Source organism: Spermophilus citellus (genome assembly GCF_964194105.1).
Source record: "Spermophilus citellus genome assembly, chromosome: 6".
In the NCBI taxonomy this organism is placed as follows: Eukaryota; Metazoa; Chordata; class Mammalia; order Rodentia; family Sciuridae; genus Spermophilus; species Spermophilus citellus.
Window position 1 is genome coordinate 114,710,541 of NC_138187.1, and position 21,201 is coordinate 114,731,741.

Here is a 21,201-nt window from a genome sequence, read left to right on the forward strand (position 1 = left end):
GGTTTTATTTAAATGCCACCTCAAGTGTGCAAAGTACAAAAGCTTTTCAACAGATTATGGCACAACAATGATAAGCTCCCCAATTTAGCTTACCACAGTACACAAATGCTGCATCATTCTTTATATTTTTGCATCAAAAATAAACAGGTCCATCAAAATCCTACTTTGAGATTAAGAAGTGATAGGTACCAATAAACATAAGTATAAACCAAACAGGTCAAGGAGTGATTAAGGTTTATTAGTAAGCACACAAAGCAAAAAACAAATGAATCTGTCATTTTTAAAAAAATTTTCTGCAATTCTGGGGGTTGAACCCAGAGCCTATGCATGCTAATCAAGCGCTCTACTACTCAGCTGTACCCCAGCTCTGTATTTGTCCTTTTAATCATTAATGTGAATATTAACATTTCACAAATTGCTACTGGCTTAGGAAGTATAAAAATATTCATCAAAAAGCAAAAATTCTGGGCTGGGGTTGTGGCTCAGTGGTAGAGCACCTGCCTTGCATGTGTAAGGCACTGCGATCAATTCTCAGCACCACATATAAATAAATGAATAAGAAAAGGTCTATCAACAACTAAAAAAAAAATTTAAAAAAACCCCAAAAAGTCCAATGAAAATGTAGGTAAAATTGCTTTTATTTTCATAAATAAAAAGATAATTCATTATACAAACAATACTTAGCAGAAGCAATATGTAAGCTGTCATAGCCTGGTATGAAATTTATGCAACGGTTAATACAAATAGTTACATCTCCCTCTAGCCTTCATGCAACTTCTTTACATTTGATCATTTCCAACACCATTTTCAAAAAATCTTATATATAATGGGGTATTAAAAGGATAAAATGTTACCTTTGCTGAGTCAAAAAATACTATTTGAACATGTCAAAATTGACAATTATTTATTTAAATACCAGTATTAACTGCGTTTTACAGAAGCACTGAGCATACTGCATATTTCTATTTCATACATGGTAGTATAATCCACAAAAATATCAATGTGAAAATTTAGTAACTAGGTTAAATAAGCACTAGTACCTAAGATAAATAGGTCCTTAAGTATGGTTTAAAATTGTCAGCAGATAACATACAGAAACAAGTCAATTTGTAGTGACTGTTTACAGTGAAATTTAATATTTCCCATAAGCAGCAAAATAAAACTATTCATTTATTGCTCCAAATATTCTGGAAACTGTAGCTTCAAATATTAAATATTTTATATACTGAAAATAGTAGTTAGCATTTCCACATATTAAAAAAAAAAAACAAAACTTGATTTCTATACAGCTTTTTAAAAGCGGTGAAAGCTATGATATCTGATTTAAGCAATTATTTATTTGAACACAATCTTGGTTCAGCTAGACATAATTTGTTCATTCTTCAAAATGAAATGCATATATTCCTATTTTGACACTTTATGCAGATTTTACATATTTATTAAAGGTGCGTTATGGTGTATCTATATATGTGCTCAGCACAGTGACTGGCACATAGTAAGCTCTCAAAATACACTACTTTTATTATTTCTGGTAAAAACCAATGTGTCATTTATAATAGCAAATTATCTAACACTCTAGGAGAATAATCAACACAAGATAAATCTACAGATGTGTGAATTTTGTTTAAGTATTATGCATTATTTCTCAATTCTGTGTATATACTAAACTGTTTCAAATGATTATAATCTTTTTCCCCCCAACAGTGGGAACTGGACCCAGTGCTCTAGCAATATCTCCAGCCTTATTAAATCCATTTTTTAAGATTATATTGTATCTGTTCTCTAAATTTTTGCTTTGGCCTTTGACCTAAAACAATGCAATTCTGATAGGAGATATGTATATAGATATATATATTAGAAAACCATATAAAAACAATGTACACTAAAATCAGCTAACAAAGGTATTTTACTAAAACTTCTCTAACAAAGTAGTAGTTACCAGTGTAATAACAGGACAACCTATCTCATTCACGTTTAGTTTTTTTTTATTATCATGCAATATTACTTCTTCAAAAAACATTCTTCATTCTTACTGTCTTCCCTTACATATAAACATTAAACACTTACAAAGTTCTATCCTCTAAGTAAAAAACCCATTAGAAAAGGTATTTGTAAAAAAACATTGTAGGGTTTTTGAGACTGAATGAAGCAGATACAAGAATAAGAAAAAGTTCTTAGAGGTCTCAACTTATTTATAAACACTAATTTTTGAGTAAATTATAGATTCCAATATATTTGAGGGATTTTGCAGGAACATTTTCTGATCTTCAACTATTAAGAGCTTTTTTCCCCCACCAGAAAAGATAAATGACTCAGAACATAACAAGTGTGTGTTATAATTAACACAATGGTGAGGGGAAAAAGACCATCTCTGCTCAAAATTCATTCTTGCCATTCTTCTGGTATCAAATGAGAGAAAAAAAATAAACATTTTTGTGAAGATAGAAAAACATACCTGAAAAACAATTCAGGCCTATAATACATTAAGCTGAAACTTACTAACCAGAATTCAAAAAAGATCTAACCCTCAAATACACCTGTCAGAGGCACAATATAACCTTTCAAATGTTGTCCTGATTAAAAACATGTCTACCACCTTAAAAATCAAGAATGAACTAAAGGCAGATTCCCTCTGAATGTAATAATTATGCTATAAGCTTCAGAGAAATCATTTCAAGAAATGTGTACCAAAGTTCTACAGTTTTCTCTTCTACTTGTAGAGTTCTCAGTTTTCTCCTCTACTTGTACAATTCTAAGCACATATTGTGTTTTAGGAGATGTAGCACCCCGTGTCTTTTTGAGGTTTGATATCTGGTTCTTTCACAGGTTTTACTTCTTCATCTGGCTTAGGTTTGGCCTAAAGAAGGAAAAATACAATATTAAGCACTTACATAAACTCAGAAAACAAACAGGAGATCTTTTCTACTTTAGACTTTCAAAAGGTACAATACTGAATGAAGTAACATTGAGAATAAAAAGCTGTCCCAGAAGCTACAAATCAACTCATTTTAAGAAACAGTTACTTTTGCCTATAGTCAAGCAAATGGTCTTCCTAACCTATACTCTCCAAGGAAGAAATGAATAATCAGTCTATGCCTATGGAACCCCTAAGTTTGGAATGAACTTATGATAGTAATAGGCTATTTCTTAAGAGTCTGATCAGGATATAAAGATTGTTATTTTAAAGAATAATGATTTTAGTATGGTAAGGGAATTACATAAAAAATGCAGTTTGAAGGGAGGAGCTATTCTTGCAAAATTATTCCCATTCTTTTTGTCATAGATTTCTAGTTTGCTGGCAGTTAAATCTCAAAATTTCCTCTTGAGCTTGATTTAGAACACCAAGATTTACTTAAATATAAATGAATAAAAGTATTTTACTCCTGGATGATTCATGGAATGCTGGAATTAGATACCCTGCAATATGCTAAATGAAAAAAAGAGTATTGTTATGGTAATACAAACAAGGATAATCTTTCCTCCCACTCTCTTTTAAGGAAGAAGCACTGACAAGTTGTAAAAAGGCAAGATAATGTGTTGATGTCATTCAGTTATGTTTAAAATCAGAGGCCACTGAGGATCTAAAGGCTTTATCTCACAGTGCTCTACAAAAGATTACACTATAATTAGCTGATTTAACATAGACAAACAGGTATCTATTTAAATAGAGAAAAACATCAAAATGCTAACTCTGAGTTAGCATTTTTAAAGTTTCGTGAGCAGAAGAAAAAATCTCTCTCATACACTGTCATCCTTAGGTCTCTTGGTGAGATCAAATGCAGCCAGCGTTTCTGGTGTCCAGTGAGCACTTGTAGGAGGAAATTCAAAAGGCACCGGTTCTACCAGCCCATAATTTGCTTTGAGTTCCAGCTGTGGTGCTTCTGTTGGAATTTTTTGAAAGTAACTGCAAAAAAGCAATTTAAATAGTGATTCATTCATTTATTCAGTAACTGAGCTCCTAATATAATCATCAATGTAATGAGGGGTCAGAGATTTCCCTGTCTCATGTAGTTCACAGATGAGTAGGTGAGAAAGTTAAGAAACCTTGTCAATACAATGCAGAGTTAACTGAAGCTATTATGATATAAAGTGCCATGAGAATACAAAGAGGATCATTAACACAGATTAGTAACTATTTCCAAAGGAAGTGATGAAATGTGAACTTGACATGTTTAAGAAAGTGCAAAGTTTGGAAAGATCATATGTAGAATATAAAGAGGAAAATGTACAGAGATTAAAAACAAGGACAAGAGCAATTCTACAAACCAACGAAGGTGGTGGTTCACAGTTTGAACACAAATAAGGGAAACTATTTTAAAGGAATAGGAAGGATTGGAAAAAATTAATTATCCTGCTTAACAGGTAGCCAAAACCAGAGTGAGGTGAACATGCAAAGGGAGTTGAGAAGATGTATAGTTGTATATGTATATGTATGTGCGTGTGTTTGTGTGTGGGAAGGTACACATAAAACATGCAGAGAAAACAAGAACATCATGGGAGTATCCTAAAGAAGTAAGCTACATGTCAGTAATTAAAAGGTTCTAAACTGGGCACAGTCACACATGCTTATAATCCCAGTGGCTCAGGAAACAGAGGTAGAAGGATTGCAGGGTCAAAGATAACCTCAGCAATTTAGTGAGGCTGTAAGCAATCTAGAGAGACTCCATCTCAACACAAATAAAAAGGGCTGAGAGGTGGCTTAGTGGTTAAGAGCCCCTGGGTTCAATCTCCAGTACCACAAAAGGTTCTACACACTTGAACTTTATCACTACTATAAAGAAGAAAAAAAATAATGCTAAACTTAAGTGCACTTTAACATAAACCCTTTGAGAACACAGACTAATAGAAACCATGATATTACTAATTAATATTTCAATATAACTATAAACTGATATAATGTTAATATTATATATTAAGTTAGTCTCACATAAATCCATTTTCTCGTTGACATTTTTCTAGGGTATTCTTCACAAGGTTTCCAAGTTTCCTAAAGAACAAGTGTCCTGATGGTTTGACTGTTGGTCCAGGTCCTTTAGTTTCTCCATATTCTTTACATAATGCTTCTGCTTTTGCATATACTGCATATGAAAGGAATAAAAGCTGTTTAATAATAATAAAACGTTCCTTATTTATGCTTAAAAAGCTTTAAATCAGAAGATAAGATTTCTGCTGCTTTCTCTTCCATAGAGTAATAGAAATATCAATAATAATACTCTAATGGAAAGATGGGCATTTTCTACATGTTCTAAGTTTGAAACACTTTTTCTTCCTCCAATTACCTCACCTGTCCTCATTCCCTTTCATGATCTTGGCCAAAACCTCTTAACCGCCTATTTATCCCCCTTTATGGTAAAATACCTATTTTAATAAAAGAATTAAAATTCTGATAGGAATACTTACATTTTTCTGCTTCTTGCAGAGACCTGATTGCTTCACCACATTTATCACTAGCCAACAAAGTCTGACCATGATAACAATAAGCCTAATAAAAAGAGAAACACGCTTTTATTCACTCTCCCTATCCTTATACATGTGTCAGATAAATGCCTTTATCCATTCTTTTAAGTATAAATAATCTATTAGATCTCTTTACTTGAGTAAGCTTTTCCCATCTCTATTCATATAAAAGATAGAATTATATCAAGCCTTTAGCTGAACTTAGCCTTCTAACCATTTCCTGAGATCAAAAGTTACTTGTTAAAATCTGTTAAATCAGGACATGGCAGATAAAGGAGGAAATTACTGTGCTAATGCAGAGCAACTGTTTTGAGGTTAAGGACTAAAGAAGTTTTAAAAGAAATGTATCAGCCTGAAAGTTTACTCTTTAAATGTGCAGAGATTACATGTGGTCCCAAGTAGTAAATGTAAAACAGATTATAAACTATAAGAAATAAATACATTTATTTAGATTTGAAAAAAGGGTTTTGACTCTCTCACATAGCACTTAATCAATAAAATAATAATTAAGTTTGGTGGCTATAATAAGCAGATAAATAGTGTGTAGTAATGGTTCACCAATCTAGGTGATATATAGTGTATGATATGCCTTAAGACTGGACTTAGTCAACTGTACTTGAGAAAATTTATGTTAAGCACATAGAAGGCTATAGGGAGTTTTGAATCAAACAGCAACTCCACTGCTATAATCTAGGTCTACAATTCTACATCATCTCTTTCCACCCGTGTTAGTTCACAATGGCTACAATGTCAGTGAACATTTACTGAGAACTGCTTGTTATTTGCAAAATGCTAAGACTTTCGTAAGATGAGAGACCTGGCGCTTAAGGGGATGGAAAGAGTAATTTACATCATATTTAGGGCTATTAATACTTACGTAAGCTGTGTAGAAACACATTTTCAAGTGAAGATATTTTCTCCATTTTGCAGAATATGCAGGCTCCAAACTGGATAAAGTATGATCTAAAGTTACATTTTAAAAAGCAAAATATAATTTCACCCTGATTCACTAGAAGACTTTTAGTTCATGTATTTTCATGCTAAAAGCAGAATGCCATTCAAGTCTAAGACTCAAGCATTTATAGATTTTAAAAAACCTTTATTAAAAATGACTTAGCTTCCCATAATTATATTTCAAGCTACATAATAGGGTTAGTTAAATACCATGGCATTTCTTTGATTTGATGATTAAGACAAAAACATAGATAAAAATAGATATGGACCAAGAATTTTAAATAATGTTGCTTCCAAATTTTCTCCTTTTCCAAAGGCAGAATTTTTTCTTAAGTGCTAAGTCAGCCTACTACTTCATGCAGCAAGCCTATCTCATACTGCAACCAGAAAGATCTTTCTTAAATTCAAATCAAATCCAGTCAGACTCACTGGTTAAGATAAAATGGATTCCAAATATCTATAGAATCAAGGCCAAACTTTTTAGGTAGGCTTACAAATCACTTCTTTATCTCACAAAAATGTATTTTCCCAATCTCTTCTCGTTTTACTCATTCTGTGTTTCAGCTACAACTGTCTGAAAGTGCCAAAATGTGCTAAGTTCTTTCTTAAATTGTAAATAGCACAAAATGTTCTATTCTCACACACTAATGCTTTCTAAGAAACATAACAAAAAGTTCTATGTGTATTTCAAAATGAGGCTAAGATGTAACCTTCCTTTAGAAAGCCTTCTCTAGCATGCCCAGACTGTTGAGGTTCTCATCTCACTGCTGTAACATCATCATAAAACTCATGATACAACAATGTAATTACATGTTTGTCTACGCCCCTTAGCTGTGAATTTATTCAACTTATCTCTACTCAGCAAGTAAAACAGTAACCATCTCATAAAAAGAAACACATGCAAATATCTTAAATTAGTAAATGAAAAGAATAATAGAATAATTAGAGAAACTGTGTTCTGGTCTCAACCTCCCACCTGCTAGCAGTTAAGTTTTGGGTTGATCATGTTAACTCTTTGGTTTGTTTCTCATCTAAGAAAGGATAGTAATTACAAGATTACAGTAAAGATCAAAAACTTAAAAGCAAAAGACCATATAGTTATCAGATGACTGGTTAAAAAGTACAGCACTGTCCTTTCCATTAAAAGTTATGTAGCATATTAACTGTGAGCAACTCTAATTCTTTAAACATCAATGAAGTAATGAAGATACTATTCTAGTTTTGCAAATAATGGAAAACTTAGAATCTTTTTGTTCTGTTTCCTATTCAATCAAATGCAAATAAATCTGAAAATATAAAGAATAAAAGTATAACAACAGAATTAGCTTACCAGCTTTTTGATAAAAATTGGCTGTTTCATATGCCAGTGCAGCAATTAGTCCAGGAGCATGTTTAAGTTCAATTGCTCGGGCAATTGTTACTAAAACCAACACACAATAAAAGGAACCTATAATTACATTCTTTTCCACTCAGAGTAAGTTCAGTTTTAATAGCAAAAGAAAGTCTGATAATCTTTTTGGGTTTTCATACAATTATTGTTAAGTTTTACTATGAAAAGAATAGAAAATGCAAATACAAACAGAAAACACAGCTTGTTGGCTCTGTTACCATTTCATTAAATAAATCAATAGCCAACTACTAGTTAATTGCAGAGAATTACTACAATGTAGATTGATATAAAAAATACTTTCAGAGCACTGGCATTTGGAAAAAATCCAAAAGCTTAGAAAGTTGTTTCCTGTTATCACATAAGTCCCACTGTTTCTTGCCACTGAAAAGATAGACTTCAAACTAAACCAAACAGTGGACGAGAAAAAAGAATGAACGTGGTAGTTGGGGAAACAAAGAGTTAAAGAACTAGTTTTGTATTGTCAGAAATGGCAGGGAATCAAAATCCTCTTTAAAAAAAAGAGTCAGTAAGTTGTAAGATCTGTTCCTGCTAGCTCAATGTCAAAGGTAGAATTATTCCTCCTGAAATTTCTAAAAACTGAAACTCAATTGCAGCTAATTCTGATTATTTAAAAAAAGATTAATTAAATGCAAATGTAGACTTTCTTAAAAATAAAAACAAGAAAAATCTTACAATATTTAGGATACCTTCTTGAGCTTCAGCCTGACATTGGATAATATAAGCTTCTATGAGCCGTGCCTCTAGATCCCTTCCCTTTTCTGCAGGTGTAATAAGTTTTGGGATATGGCTTTCCTGAAAGAAAACAGAAGATGCCAAATTTCATGTTAACCCGTTGTTAAGAGATGAAAAAATGAAACTAACGAGACATTCAATTGACAAATTTGCCAGAAATTTAATATACAAACAAAAATTGTAAAAAAGGAGCAACAGTAAGCTTACAGATAATATCAGCCCCTGTACACTAAAATTTAGCTTTTATAAGAAAAAGAAACTCAAGAGCAAAATTTTGGTTATAGTAGACTATTCCATATGTAATCCACACTTTCACCTCAGAAAATATTTCACTGAAATAGTAAACAAAATTCCTTTTTGTATGATAGCCTGAATTGCTCATTTATATTAATAATTAAAGATACAAAGAAAATACTACAATTTTCCACCTAAATTCAGTATCCTAGCTTTTTCATCACTGTAGACGCATCTTATTTTATCATGGGAAAAAACTCTGACATTGAGCCTCCATGAGTTCTTTAATAAATAGTAGTTTAATTAGAATGAAGAGAAGGGGAATTCTAGTTGGAAAACACATTCTTCTTTCTCCTAATGCCCACTATAGCTCCAGGCAATTTAATGTATGAGTGCCATAATCGCCTCTCCAGCATTTTCATTGATGTACTGAGAATATGTCAGAAGTTCAGTTCTGTGGAATTGTGACTGCTGCTGACACCTGCTTCAGAGAACAATGAGAAACGCTTTGTTTTTGTCTATAACTTTTCAGAAGAGACAGAAAAATAAACAGTGTATTACAACTGAAAATTTCTAATTGTAAGAGTCTCTGATGTTTTTAAAAGTAAAATGCAGAAACCGACAGTAATTGGCTGAACTCATCAATAAGGTACTATTAAATATGGAAAACAGAACATATGCAGTTAGCCCTACATATTCAGTTTCCACAACCACATCCTCACACACACACCTTGGACTGAAAAGATTTGAAAAAAAGACTCTGCATGTGTGCTGAACACGTATACTATTTTCTTGTCGTTATTCTCTAAACAACACAGTGTAATAACTACCGATACAACATTTGCATTTACATTGTATTAGATACTATAAGCAAACTTAAGATGATTTTTTTTAAGAGAGAGAATTTTTTTAATATTTATTTTTTAGTTTTTGGTGGACACAACATCTTTTTATTTTTTTTATTTTTACGTGGTGCTGAGGATCGAACCCAGCGCACCGTGCATGCCAGGCGAGCACGCTACCACTTTAGCCACATCCCCAGCCCTTAAGATGATTTAATACGAGAGGGAGTACATACATTATATGCAAACACTGTGCCATTTTATAAAAGGGACTTGGAACATCCACATATTTTAGCATCCCTAGGGAAAGGGAGCAGTTTGAATCCTGCAGATACTGGAGGGACAGTACCAGCTCTTTATACATAATGAAGTGTGTAAACATTCTTCCTCTCTTGCCAGAAAGGAAAAATTATTTAAAAATTAAAGCATTAGAAATTCTACATAAAATTTTATATTTTTACCTTTAAATGTTTGAAAATCCCAGCAGCAATTTTCAGGCTTCGATGGACTTCCTTTGCTTCATCTTCTGTTATACTTAAAGACAGTGTTAAATTGTTAGAGGATGAATTGAATTTCAGGTACTAGGAACAACAACTAACACATTATCATTAAGCCAAATTAATTGTTTGCATTTCTCATCACTAGTTTTCTTCCATTTAATTAAAATATCTAATCCTGATACTTTTAAGTGTCAAAGCAACAAATGCAAATGAGATCCAAAGAGAAGATGCTTCCAAAAAAAAAAAAAAGACCTGCCTAGATGTGCACTCTGAACTCTGAAATGAAGTCTTCTGGTCTTACCTTCAACATTCTTCTGTTATAAACAAGCACTTATACATATGAAATGAATGAAATGATAGCTATCTATATTCGCTACTCTACTAATTTTAATCACTTTAGAGATAATTTTATATCAGTACACAAGATTCAACTTCATTTTTCAATGGTATCATACTATTCCTATGTATGGATAAATTATAACAATTTTGCCAATTTCCTATTGCTCTAGACACTTTAGCTATTATAAAAAATTTCACCTCATTTTATTTTGTAATTCTTTTAGTCCTTCAAGATCTTTTCATATACTTAAAACCTTTTGCATTTCTTTTTCTATGAATAGCCTATTCATGTCCATTGCTTATTTGTAACTAATTTGATGGTCTTTGTTTATCTGTATGATTTGTAAGAGTATACATTTTAAGAAATGAATAATTTATCATAGGCATTGCAATGTTTTAACCAATTCTGTCACGTGCTTCTTAAACTATGTTCATAGGACTTCTAAGCGGACAAATATTCAATCCTTCCTTTTACAGTTTCTTGGTATGGAGTCTTATTTAGGGAAACCTTTCACATTACAAGATTATTTAAAAAATTTTTTCCTCTCTTAACACTAGGCTCCCTAATTCTAAAACTTAAAATATGTGCACTCACTCAACATGGTACTCTTTAATCAGCAGCCTAAACTTTTCATAATGAAACTCAAAATATTTGAAAAACATCATATTACATACATAAACCCTTTCTCTTTTAACTTACTTTTCTTTTCCCGCCAGTCTTGAAGCATATTTGGTATACCACAGAGCTACATTAAATCCCATGGAAATTAATTCAAAAACAGCATCCTGCTGGGCACTGAAATTAAAAACATAATTATTATTTTCTGTAAATTTTTTGTTTTTGTTTTTTTTTAACTGGAGATTTTACCATTGAGGGGCACTTTACCATTGAGCTACATCCCTGGGCATTTCTATTTATTTATTTTATTCTGAGACATGGTGTCACTAAATTGATGAGGATGGCCTCCAACTTCCAATTTTCCTGCCCTCCCGAGTTGCTGGAATTACAGGCATGTGCCACCACACCCAACTAAGTTCTATAAAATTATTGAGATATTGCTACATGAAGCCTATTGAATATCCAACTCAGAATTACAAAGATCTATATGCTAAGTGGTTGAGTGTGTGTTCATGTGTGAGTAGGAATAATGAAAATGGTTCTGTGTTTAATATAGATGGGGAGATAAGACCCAATAATTATCAATGAATGGCTAAATATAGTAACGCAATATGTACTATACAACTGAATAACATAAGAATAGTACTTCCCAAAGATTACTGTAGATAGAGTAGCTTTAAAAACACAGATTTCTGGGACTTACCCTCAAAAACTTAGAAAGTCTAGAATGGAGCCCAGAATCTATAAAATACTCAATTGATTCTGAAATGGATAGTTCTTATACCATATATTAAGAAAACAGAATTAAGAGGAGAGGTAGTTTTAGGCTAGGATGATTAAAAAAGGATTAATGGTATATATAAAAGTTGAATTGTGCCTTGAGAGATGATTAGAAGGGAAGCAAAAGACATTCTAGGTGAGAAACTTAAGCTGTCAAAGCACAAGAAAGTATAAAGATTTTTCTGATAAAACTGACCCAAACTGCTTGATTAGAGCAGAGAGTGTAAAAAGAAATGGATGAAAAGAAAGATGAAATGTCAAAATGAAGTAAACTATAGAAGATTTTGAATCAGTATTTTACAAAGGAAAAGGTCCTGAAAACAAGTATATGTACTTATTTCCTTCCTATTCTATTACTATAACATTAAAAGATGGCAAATGGCATTAAGTAAATGATATGAACACCAATTTATTCACCATCATTTTAAGAACTTGCAAATTCATTACACACTATCTCATTAATTTCAACTGGTGAAATAAGAAAGCAAAAATAGCATCCTTATGCAAAATAAGATAGATACTGAAAAGTTACCAAAAGGGAAAAGCTTTGAAGGATGTCTCTACTTTGTATTTTATTTATTGATTTTGGCCAGGCAAAATGGCACACACCTGTAATCCCAGGAAAAAGGATTACAAATTTGAGACCAGTTTGGCAAATTAGCAAGACCTGTTCTCAAAATAAAAATTAAAGAGCTGAGGATGTAGCTCAGTGTAGAGAGCTTGCCTATCATGTGCAAGGCCTTGGGGTTCCCAGTACCACAAAAACAAAACAAACAAAATTTATGAGGTGTGAGCCCTTGCCTAGTATGTGTAAGGCCTTGGGTTTAATCCCTAGCACCAGCACAACATACACACACAGAAAGCTAGAAAACATTGTAATTAAAATAAGTTATAGATAGTTAATTTATAAATAATTTTAAATATAAATATAATTTAATTTAAAAATTATAGTCATAAATTGATGTAATTTTCATGTACATTACATGAAAAAGTTTATGAACAAACCTCACAAAACAGTTTTACCATCTTAAATAAAAGTTATTCACAGTTAAATAGCTTATTCTTTTTGAAACTTGAGAAATTTCAAATGAATTACACCCTGTGATCTACTGTGTATTTCTAATTTATAACTTTACTTTTAAATCACATGACAGTTTTCTTAATTTACATGAAACCTAATGAATAACTCTTTTCTTTTTATACTCATTTTTTCAATCCACCTTGTTCCAAAACACTCCATTTCTGTGACACCACATCTAAGTAGCAGTCAGAGCATGTATAATCCAAGAAATAATTTTTCCGAGCAGATAAGATTCACAGCACAATCTCAGCTGAATAAGTAGAAATAAAGCATAAAGTAAATTAGAAATCTCACATGTACTAAGTTTTCAGTGTTACTTAAGGTTTTCATCACATAATTTTTCACTCTCTCATAAAATGCTAAAAAAAAAACAATAAATAGTAGCTTGCTGGAACATGGAATAAAAATTTGGTAGGTAGGCCAAATTTACACAATGCAAAACATTTTAGAATCTGCCAAAGTCTGTAGTAATAATAAAGGTTTGAATATTAACTTGAAACTATGAATATTTAGAAAGGATCCATCTTCCCTACTTCCTATCCAATTATGAATTCTACACGAGATATTCCCAAGGAAAAAAATGAATTAACATTTGGTGAATGTCTTCTTAAATGCCTGGCATTATAATGTTATTCACGTAACCTAAGTTTTCTTATTTGTTCCTCACAAAGTCTTATAATACCAAAATCTAGTTGAAGAAGCAGATGTTTCCTTTGCAGAAAACATGGAATAGCATCTAGGTATGATGCTATGCTACATACCTAGATGCTATGTGTAAATTCAACCTCCATTCTCTTTCTATATAATGCACTATTTGCCCTGTTCTTCCAGCAATTGTCCAGCCCTTTCTTTCTTACAAAACAGTAATTCTACAGCAAATTGAGATGAAAATATACAGGTATTTTTAACAATTCAAAGATGTTTAAAAACAAAAAAAGTAGTTGAATAAAGTTAATACTATGACATATTTCCTGCTATTATTTCATCTACGATAGTTTCAAGTGAGTGATGAGAAAGCTCTGAAGGAAAGTTTGTAAACAGAGTAGAAACAGTAAAAAAAAAAATAAAAAAAATCAAATATCTAGAATCAAAAGACTATGGAGTTAAGAAGACAGATACAGACTGACCAAAGTATTCTGAACTATCCCTTAGAAAAAGAAAGTAGGGGAAAACCAAAATTCTGCTTGGCTTGAAGGTAGGCAAAGACTGAAAGTCAGTTTAGGTTTCAAATTTCTAAAACATTCTTTGTGTCTTATTAAAATAAGACTGTTCAATTTTTATTAGTATTTGTATTGAGTTTATAAAAAATAGACATGCTCTGGGAGAAACAACTAATAATTTTACTTAATATATATATTAGAATTAGAATCCAATGCTTCTAATTAATTTCCTGACAAGAGAAAATGCTGATCAGACCTTATTTTTATTCTTCAAATACAGAATCTATGAGTTAATGGCTGGCTATATAGTTACAAAAACTGGCTTCCATTTAGTACATTAATATTGCTTACCTTGGAACATGTCCTTGTAACGTATCAGTCCACTTGAAATTTTGAATATATCGCAACTTGCTTTCCTGGGTAGATTCATCCAGTGAATTTATGAAACCTACAAAAAGATACAAGACATTTTAGATTTAGAATAAATATCATGTGTTCTATTTGGACATATTTTCAGATAATTACTTTTCCAGGTGCCTGAATGAATTTTTTTGGCCCCCTTCTCTCTTCCCAAATCCCACACCTTTTTCTGAGATAATGTAATATAAAATATGTACATATTTAATTCTCAAAATGTTAAACCACACACTACCATTACACTCTCACATTTTTGAAATTCAAGCATACAAGTATGGACTAGAAATTAAACTGTCCAAATTTGAAAAGTGTATAAGAGTTAAATATTAACTTCTGCATAATTTTTTATTTTTTAGCTGAGAAGTTCATACAAGTAACTGACCTTGTAAGAGTGAAAAGTATGAATCTGCTGCATTCTTCATCATTTCTGGATTACAGCTCAAATCGGTGAATAATTCAAGGAGTCGTGCCCTGGATGTTCTCAAGTCACTTGTACAAAACAGAGACAATAAAATTAAGTAAGCTGTACTACAATGACTGTGTAAAAGTGGCTTAAAGGTTTTAATGTAAAAGTTTTAAAAAAATAACACCCATCATCCTCCACTATCTCCTTTAAGGTATCATCAAGTACAGAGCAATAAATTTGATTAGGACTAACACTGGAGATAAATGAAGTTTCTAAAAACATTTAAAAAGTTGTACTAAATAAACCTAGTCCAATTTTTATGAATGAAAATTATGCAATAAGAATATCTAGCAAGTTTTAATTTATAAAAAATAAATCAAAGTTGGACATGGTGATGCATGCATTCATGCCTATAATCCTAGCTACTGTGGACACTGAGGCAGGAGGATCCCAAGTTCGAAGTCTGCCTCAGCAACTGGTGAAGCCCTAAGAAACTTATTGAGACCTGTCTCAAAATAAAAAAATATAAAGGACTGGGAATGTAGCTCAGTGGTAAAGTGCCCCTGGATTCAATTCCCAGCACACACACACACACACACACACACACACACAAAATCAATCAATCAATCAAACAAATGTATGCATTTAAGATTGACAGGAGGAATTAGAACTAAATAACCAGTTCGCAGAAGTTTCTTGAAATATGGAAATTTGACAGTCATATTTGTGTTTGATTTTAGTATCTCCTTAATCCATTTTTTCCAATCATTCCAGATTTGAAACACCTATAAAAACTTAAATACAGTATAGAACATGTAATTATGCAATATAACATAATATTAATATATAAGCTCTAGAATGTGATTTCTAACCTATTTTAAAGTACCTTTGTCAATTTTGTTGAAATGTTTACAGAATTAAAACTTGAGACTTAATGGTTTAAAATGGCTAAACTAGACATTACTCACAGAATGTCAAAATACACTTTATTAAGTAGAAAAGTTTTAAAAGTGAAATTGCATTCTGTAGTTCAATGCATAGAACATGTGGCTATTAATCATTTAAAAATGGCTCCCTACACTCTATTATCCTTTACTTCCTTGCTGCAAAACAAAACAAAACACCACAGATTTGCCTTTTCCTTCTTGTAATTCTTTTCTCCCATAATTCCAATGTTACTAAATTTTCCAGGTGCTCTTTTTTATATCTAAAAGTTCTCCCCATGTTTTTCTATGTCCCCTTCTTATTTCCACCTATGAAACTGTTCAATCTTGGGCTTTCTGGTTTTATCTTTTGAGATCTCATCTATTAGTACATCTTAAAACTACCTTTTATTCCTAGATCTACATTGTCAGCTCTAACTTGGTTCTGTCCATATCCACATCTAATCCCGAAGGCAAATAGCTCAGTCAGTGTTCCAGAAATCATATTACATGAACAATGACTGAAGACACTTAAAATGTGTGTTAAGTAACTGCTAGGCATGGTGGCACGCATCTATAATCCCAGCAGCTCAGGAGACTGAGGCAGGAGGATTGCAAGTTCAATTAGGTAATTAAAGACAGACTGGATTTAAACTGTGAGCACCAAGAGAATACGGGCTGCATACAAGAATTCAGTAGATAGCTAGGATAAAACACATATTTAAACTTACTTGTTGAGTGGAAGAATAACAGCTTTGCAAATACTTTCTTGAGATTAGGAGGGTTGTAACACAGTTATGATGTTTAGAAAAGAGCATGGACTAAATCCTGGATGAGGTGGATACAGTGCTTATTCATTAGTACTAATTCTGAGGAGGCTTATTTCAAAGTTATTATTAAATTTATTAATTTATTATACCAATAATTACATGTAGTTGACTAAAAATGGAATAGGCTACCTTATGAATATGTCATTGTTTGAGGCATCTAGATTTCACTTTATCTAGAAAATGAAAGAAGTGATTCCTAAACTCAGAAGAAATGTGAATCCTTAAGGCCTATTCTAGACTAAAATAATTTGCCAGAAATTTCCATGTAGGTACTCAATTATCACCTATAGTTCAACTTGGGTAAAATAATATTCATTTTAAAATTATAGAATTAGAGAAAAATGTAAATATCTGCTGTAGGGTATTTATTTTATAGATTAGGAATTAAGTCCAAAGAAGTTCAGGAACTTGTCTAAGGCTACGGAAAAAGCAATTGAAGTGGGGGCCTAGCCTCTTGAAGTCTAGATTCAGGGTCAAGAAACTATAATTTATTTTTGTATGGCCCACAGAATAAGGATGTGTTTTACATTTTTAAATGACTATTTAAGGGCTGGAGTTGTGGCTCAGTAGTATAGCGCTTGCCTAGAATGTATTAGGCACTGGGCTCGATTCTCAGCACCACATATAAATAAATAAAGGTCCATCAACAACTAATAAAATATTTTAAAAAATGACTACTTAAAAGAACAAAGAAGAATACAAAACAACATCTCTATGTGGCCAATATAGCCTAAAATAGTTATTATTTATTGCTTTTCAAAAAGTTTGCTGAAGCTGGGCACAGTGGCACATGCCCAAGTAATCCAGACTCTGGAGGCCAAGGCAGAAGGACAATAAGTTCCAGACCATCCTCAGCAACTTAGTAATTCCTGCAGTAACTCAGCAAAATTCTGTCTCAAAATAAAGAATAAAAAGAGCTGGTAATGTGGCTCAGTGGTTAAATAACCTTGGGTTCAATCCCCAATACCAAAACCAAAAAAGTTTGCTGATCATTGGTCTAGATTAATAAGACAAATTTTCCTGCCTTGTACTACAATCACTTCTTTCCTCCAACGCAGTATCTCTCCTGACTGTCCTATATTGGTATCACCAATATCTGAATTATTTGTTTTACATCTCAAACAGACTGAAACCTTTTCAATCTCAGAGCCAGTCCAGTCAGCTAACTGTTCCTTTGAAATACCTCTTGCATCTATCCTTTTTGCTCCAGCCAAATTGTTCTCTTATCCCTAGAACAATGGTTTCCTTGATAGAAATCACTCTTTTCACCCCTGTCTAAGTCAGGAATCCTCAAACACTTTCTATACAGAGCTAGATAGTAAATATGTCAGGCTTTGTGGGCCATAAGGTCTCAGCCAGAACTATTCAATTCTGCTATTGTAGAGGAAACCAGCCCAAAGGAGCTATAGATAATACATAAATAAATGTGGATCTGTGTTCCAAAAAAACTTCATTTACAAAAACAAGCAGTAGGCTGAACCTGTGGGAAGCAGTTTGCCAATCCTTGAATTAAGCCACAGAATTTATGTAAATTCCAGTTCAAGTTCTTTCTCCTATATCACTTTAATAGTCATTGCAAATCATAAGGATCTCTCCCTGCTCTGAACTCAGTGAACTTACTATCTGGCCAGTTAAAAATGTCCATATCCTATTTTATTGAGTCTCTTACACTATTGACTTTTTTGTCATTGCTTTAGACCCAGTAAATTTAAGATTCATTTACTGGTCTTAAATTAAGGACCAAGGGCTAGATGACTGCCAAAATTTAACTCTTCCTCTATCATTTGTAAATTTGAAAGTTAGGAACAACGTGTTACATAGTTTTGTATTACCATGGAACCTAAAGAGTACCATTTATCCAAGAGTGGCAAAAATACTTGTGAGTCTAACACATACTTGCAAATTTTTGAAGCAGGAGGACCAGCGGCCACACCATAGTAGTTAAAAGAGACAGGAGCTGTAGCTTTTAAAGGGTTCCTATGAAACCAATGGGTCATTTTTTCTGGATATTTTCTGTAAACAAAACAAAAATACATAAATTAAATAAAATATTTCATAAACAATGAATGTAGTATAGAAATAGTTATCTTTTAGTTGAGAGCTTACAATAGAATATGTTCATTTTATATATAAATGATATAGTACTTACATATATAAATAAAATACTTTACCTACACAAATCAAGTTTGTTTTAGGTGGTGGCTTATTTATAGTAGTCTATGTTTACATCAGGCCTATTAAAAAACAGAATTTGTGGCTGGGGATGTAGCTCAAGCGGTAATGCACTCGCCTGGCATGCGAAAGGCGCAAGGTTCAATCCTCAGCACCACATAAAATAAAAATAAATATGTTGTATGCACCAGAAACTGAAAAATAAATATTAAAAAAATTTTTAAAAACCCAAAAAACAGCATTTGGAAAGATGCTCACAGTAACGTTAATGTTAAAATATATCAGAGCAGAAATGTTAACGGGTGGGAAAAAAAAAATCACCTGAGGGTGTAGTGCTCTTGTTGAAATTAAAGTTCTAACTTAACAGTCTTGGAGAAAACCTGAAATGCTAATGCTGCAACTCCCCAGACTACTTTTGAGTAGTAAAGTACTAGACTTTGGTTGGAAAGCTGCAAGTAAGAACACAAGCTCAGAGGAATGAAATTTCCATAAGAGGTTGAAATGATGACCCTCATTTATACTGTTACGGATTTAAGCTAACTATATTTCCCACATATTGCAGACACCAATGGATAACTTATGTGTTTTATAATAAATGTATTTTTATAAAATAGCTGAGTCAATATTTTATAATAAAAATGTTATTCAATATTTGATTAATAACTGTAACCTAAAAACTTTTGAAAACCTACCTAAGTGAAATGCCAAATTAAAAAAAAATTGTTTCACAGCTTTTAAGTTTTAAAAAGAAAAGTATTACTGTATCTCTTACCTAAAAGTCCCTGGGTAGGTAGTGTATGTAATAATACAAGAAAGTCAAGCCAAAGATTTACATATGGCAATTAGATTCCCAGAAACAGTATTGAAAAAAATTCCCATGTTTACTTAATTTGAAAGCTGTTACACAGGTTGCCAATCAAAATTTTCTTATTAGAAAAAATACGTCGACTGACAGTGTATAAAAAACCTACCTTAAGCACTTCCTTTAAGATATTTATTCATGACAAAACTGGTTTTGAGAAGCACCGAATGATTTCGTGAACAGAATACCTTGTGCACTCACGGAAAAACTGAGCAGGTTCATTTACGACTTAAAACACTTAACGAGTCCTTTTAGAAAATGTCATCTAAACATCTTCCACATAAGCCTCTTTTTCAGCCTACAGACAGCATCTGCGTGCGCTTACTCCAAGCTTTCTCTAGAGAGAGGGCCACACTCTGGGCTTAATTCTCCGAGAGCATATTTTCTGCAAATACTGATTTTAAGTACTGTACTCTGCCTCTCCCCCACCGTTCCAACCTTTCGGTGACCTGCACTCTACCGTATTCAGGAATTCCGAGGGTGGGTGGAAGCGACGGCCCCCTCCGCAGGTGCAAGAGTACCTTTAAAAGCACCAACACAACATTCGAGTACGTCAACTAGCCCAGCAGCACATAAGACCACCAACACTAACGTGGGTCCCCGACAAACCTACCTGAGAGGGGTCCGGAGCTCTGAGAGTCCACTTCCTGTTTACCACCCAGCCTCTTCCTTCCGTGCCCCGTCGGGTTCCAGACAGCGGGCAGCACCGCTGCGCATGCGCCAACACTAGCGCGCCCCTTTCTTTGGGAATAGGCATTTTGGTGGAAAGCCGATAGTATCAACCCGAGAGGGGCGGGCAAAGGACTACCGAAAGAAATCCTACTTCGCTTATAAAACCTCTTAACAGCTAATAGAGATACTGGGCAAAGGGATTCGGCGAATCCAGCTGTTAATACCATTGATTCACGGGACCAATATGGGTTTTCTTTCTCTTCAAGGCGTTAGAAGGTGGCTTTTTTAGATCACCATCCAAGGATCTAAAGAGACCGGTGTAAAAGGGGGGTGACCCTAATGCTTGGACTCCAGGGAATAACAGAGAGAGGGATATTAGTGGGGAACGCCCGTCCTCTGACATACTTACCGGGGTTCTCAAGAGTCTGTACGGCACTCTTCCTGAGGAAAGAAAAGCAGTACTACAGTCCGCAAGAAAGAATAGGAGGGAATCGAAGAAACAAGAGTACTGAACTAGAGCGACTGGAAACCAAGCCCGGGCCGAGTCTGGGTCACGTGACTGACGGCCATGACAGCTACCGAGGCGGCAGTGCTCACCGAGCACGGGCGGGGGCTGCCTCACTGTCGCAGCCACCTCAAAACGCTCCTTTCACCGGACTTTTCTAACTTCTCCCTGGTCCTTCCTCTTGGGCTTCAATGTCGTCCCCCGAGAGGAAGGAAAGAGGTGGTGGGATTCCCAAGCCGAGAAAGGATGCCGCAATAGCTCCGGCGGCCCTCGGCGGAGTGGGGCGGCCTCAACCTAACAGGGGC

The 21,201-nt window shown here is 33.5% G+C and overlaps 1 protein-coding gene across 3 annotated transcripts; it reads right to left on the reverse strand.

The window, feature by feature from the left end:
* Positions 1-614: 614 nt before the first annotated feature.
* On the reverse strand, positions 615-21,183 carry BROX (BRO1 domain and CAAX motif containing). Of its 3 annotated transcripts, XM_081298103.1 has the most exons (15): positions 20,989-21,182; positions 20,801-20,832; positions 20,333-20,460; positions 18,582-18,698; positions 14,909-15,015; positions 14,461-14,557; positions 11,170-11,265; positions 10,092-10,164; positions 8,509-8,614; positions 7,742-7,831; positions 6,335-6,420; positions 5,401-5,482; positions 4,928-5,078; positions 3,745-3,904; positions 615-2,857 (listed from the first exon to the last, which is right to left on the reverse strand). In XM_081298103.1, the coding sequence occupies exons 4-15, from the start codon at positions 18,680-18,682 to the stop codon at positions 2,771-2,773; spliced, it is 1,236 nt and encodes a 411-aa protein (XP_081154229.1). In that variant the 5' UTR covers positions 18,683-18,698; positions 20,333-20,460; positions 20,801-20,832; positions 20,989-21,182; the 3' UTR covers positions 615-2,770. The 3 variants fall into 3 exon arrangements, with proteins under 3 accessions (XP_081154229.1, XP_081154228.1, XP_081154230.1); XM_081298102.1 differs by having other exon boundaries at positions 20,801-21,182; XM_081298104.1 differs by lacking the exon at positions 20,333-20,460 and having other exon boundaries at positions 20,801-21,183.
* Between the last annotated feature and the right edge of the window lie 18 nt (positions 21,184-21,201).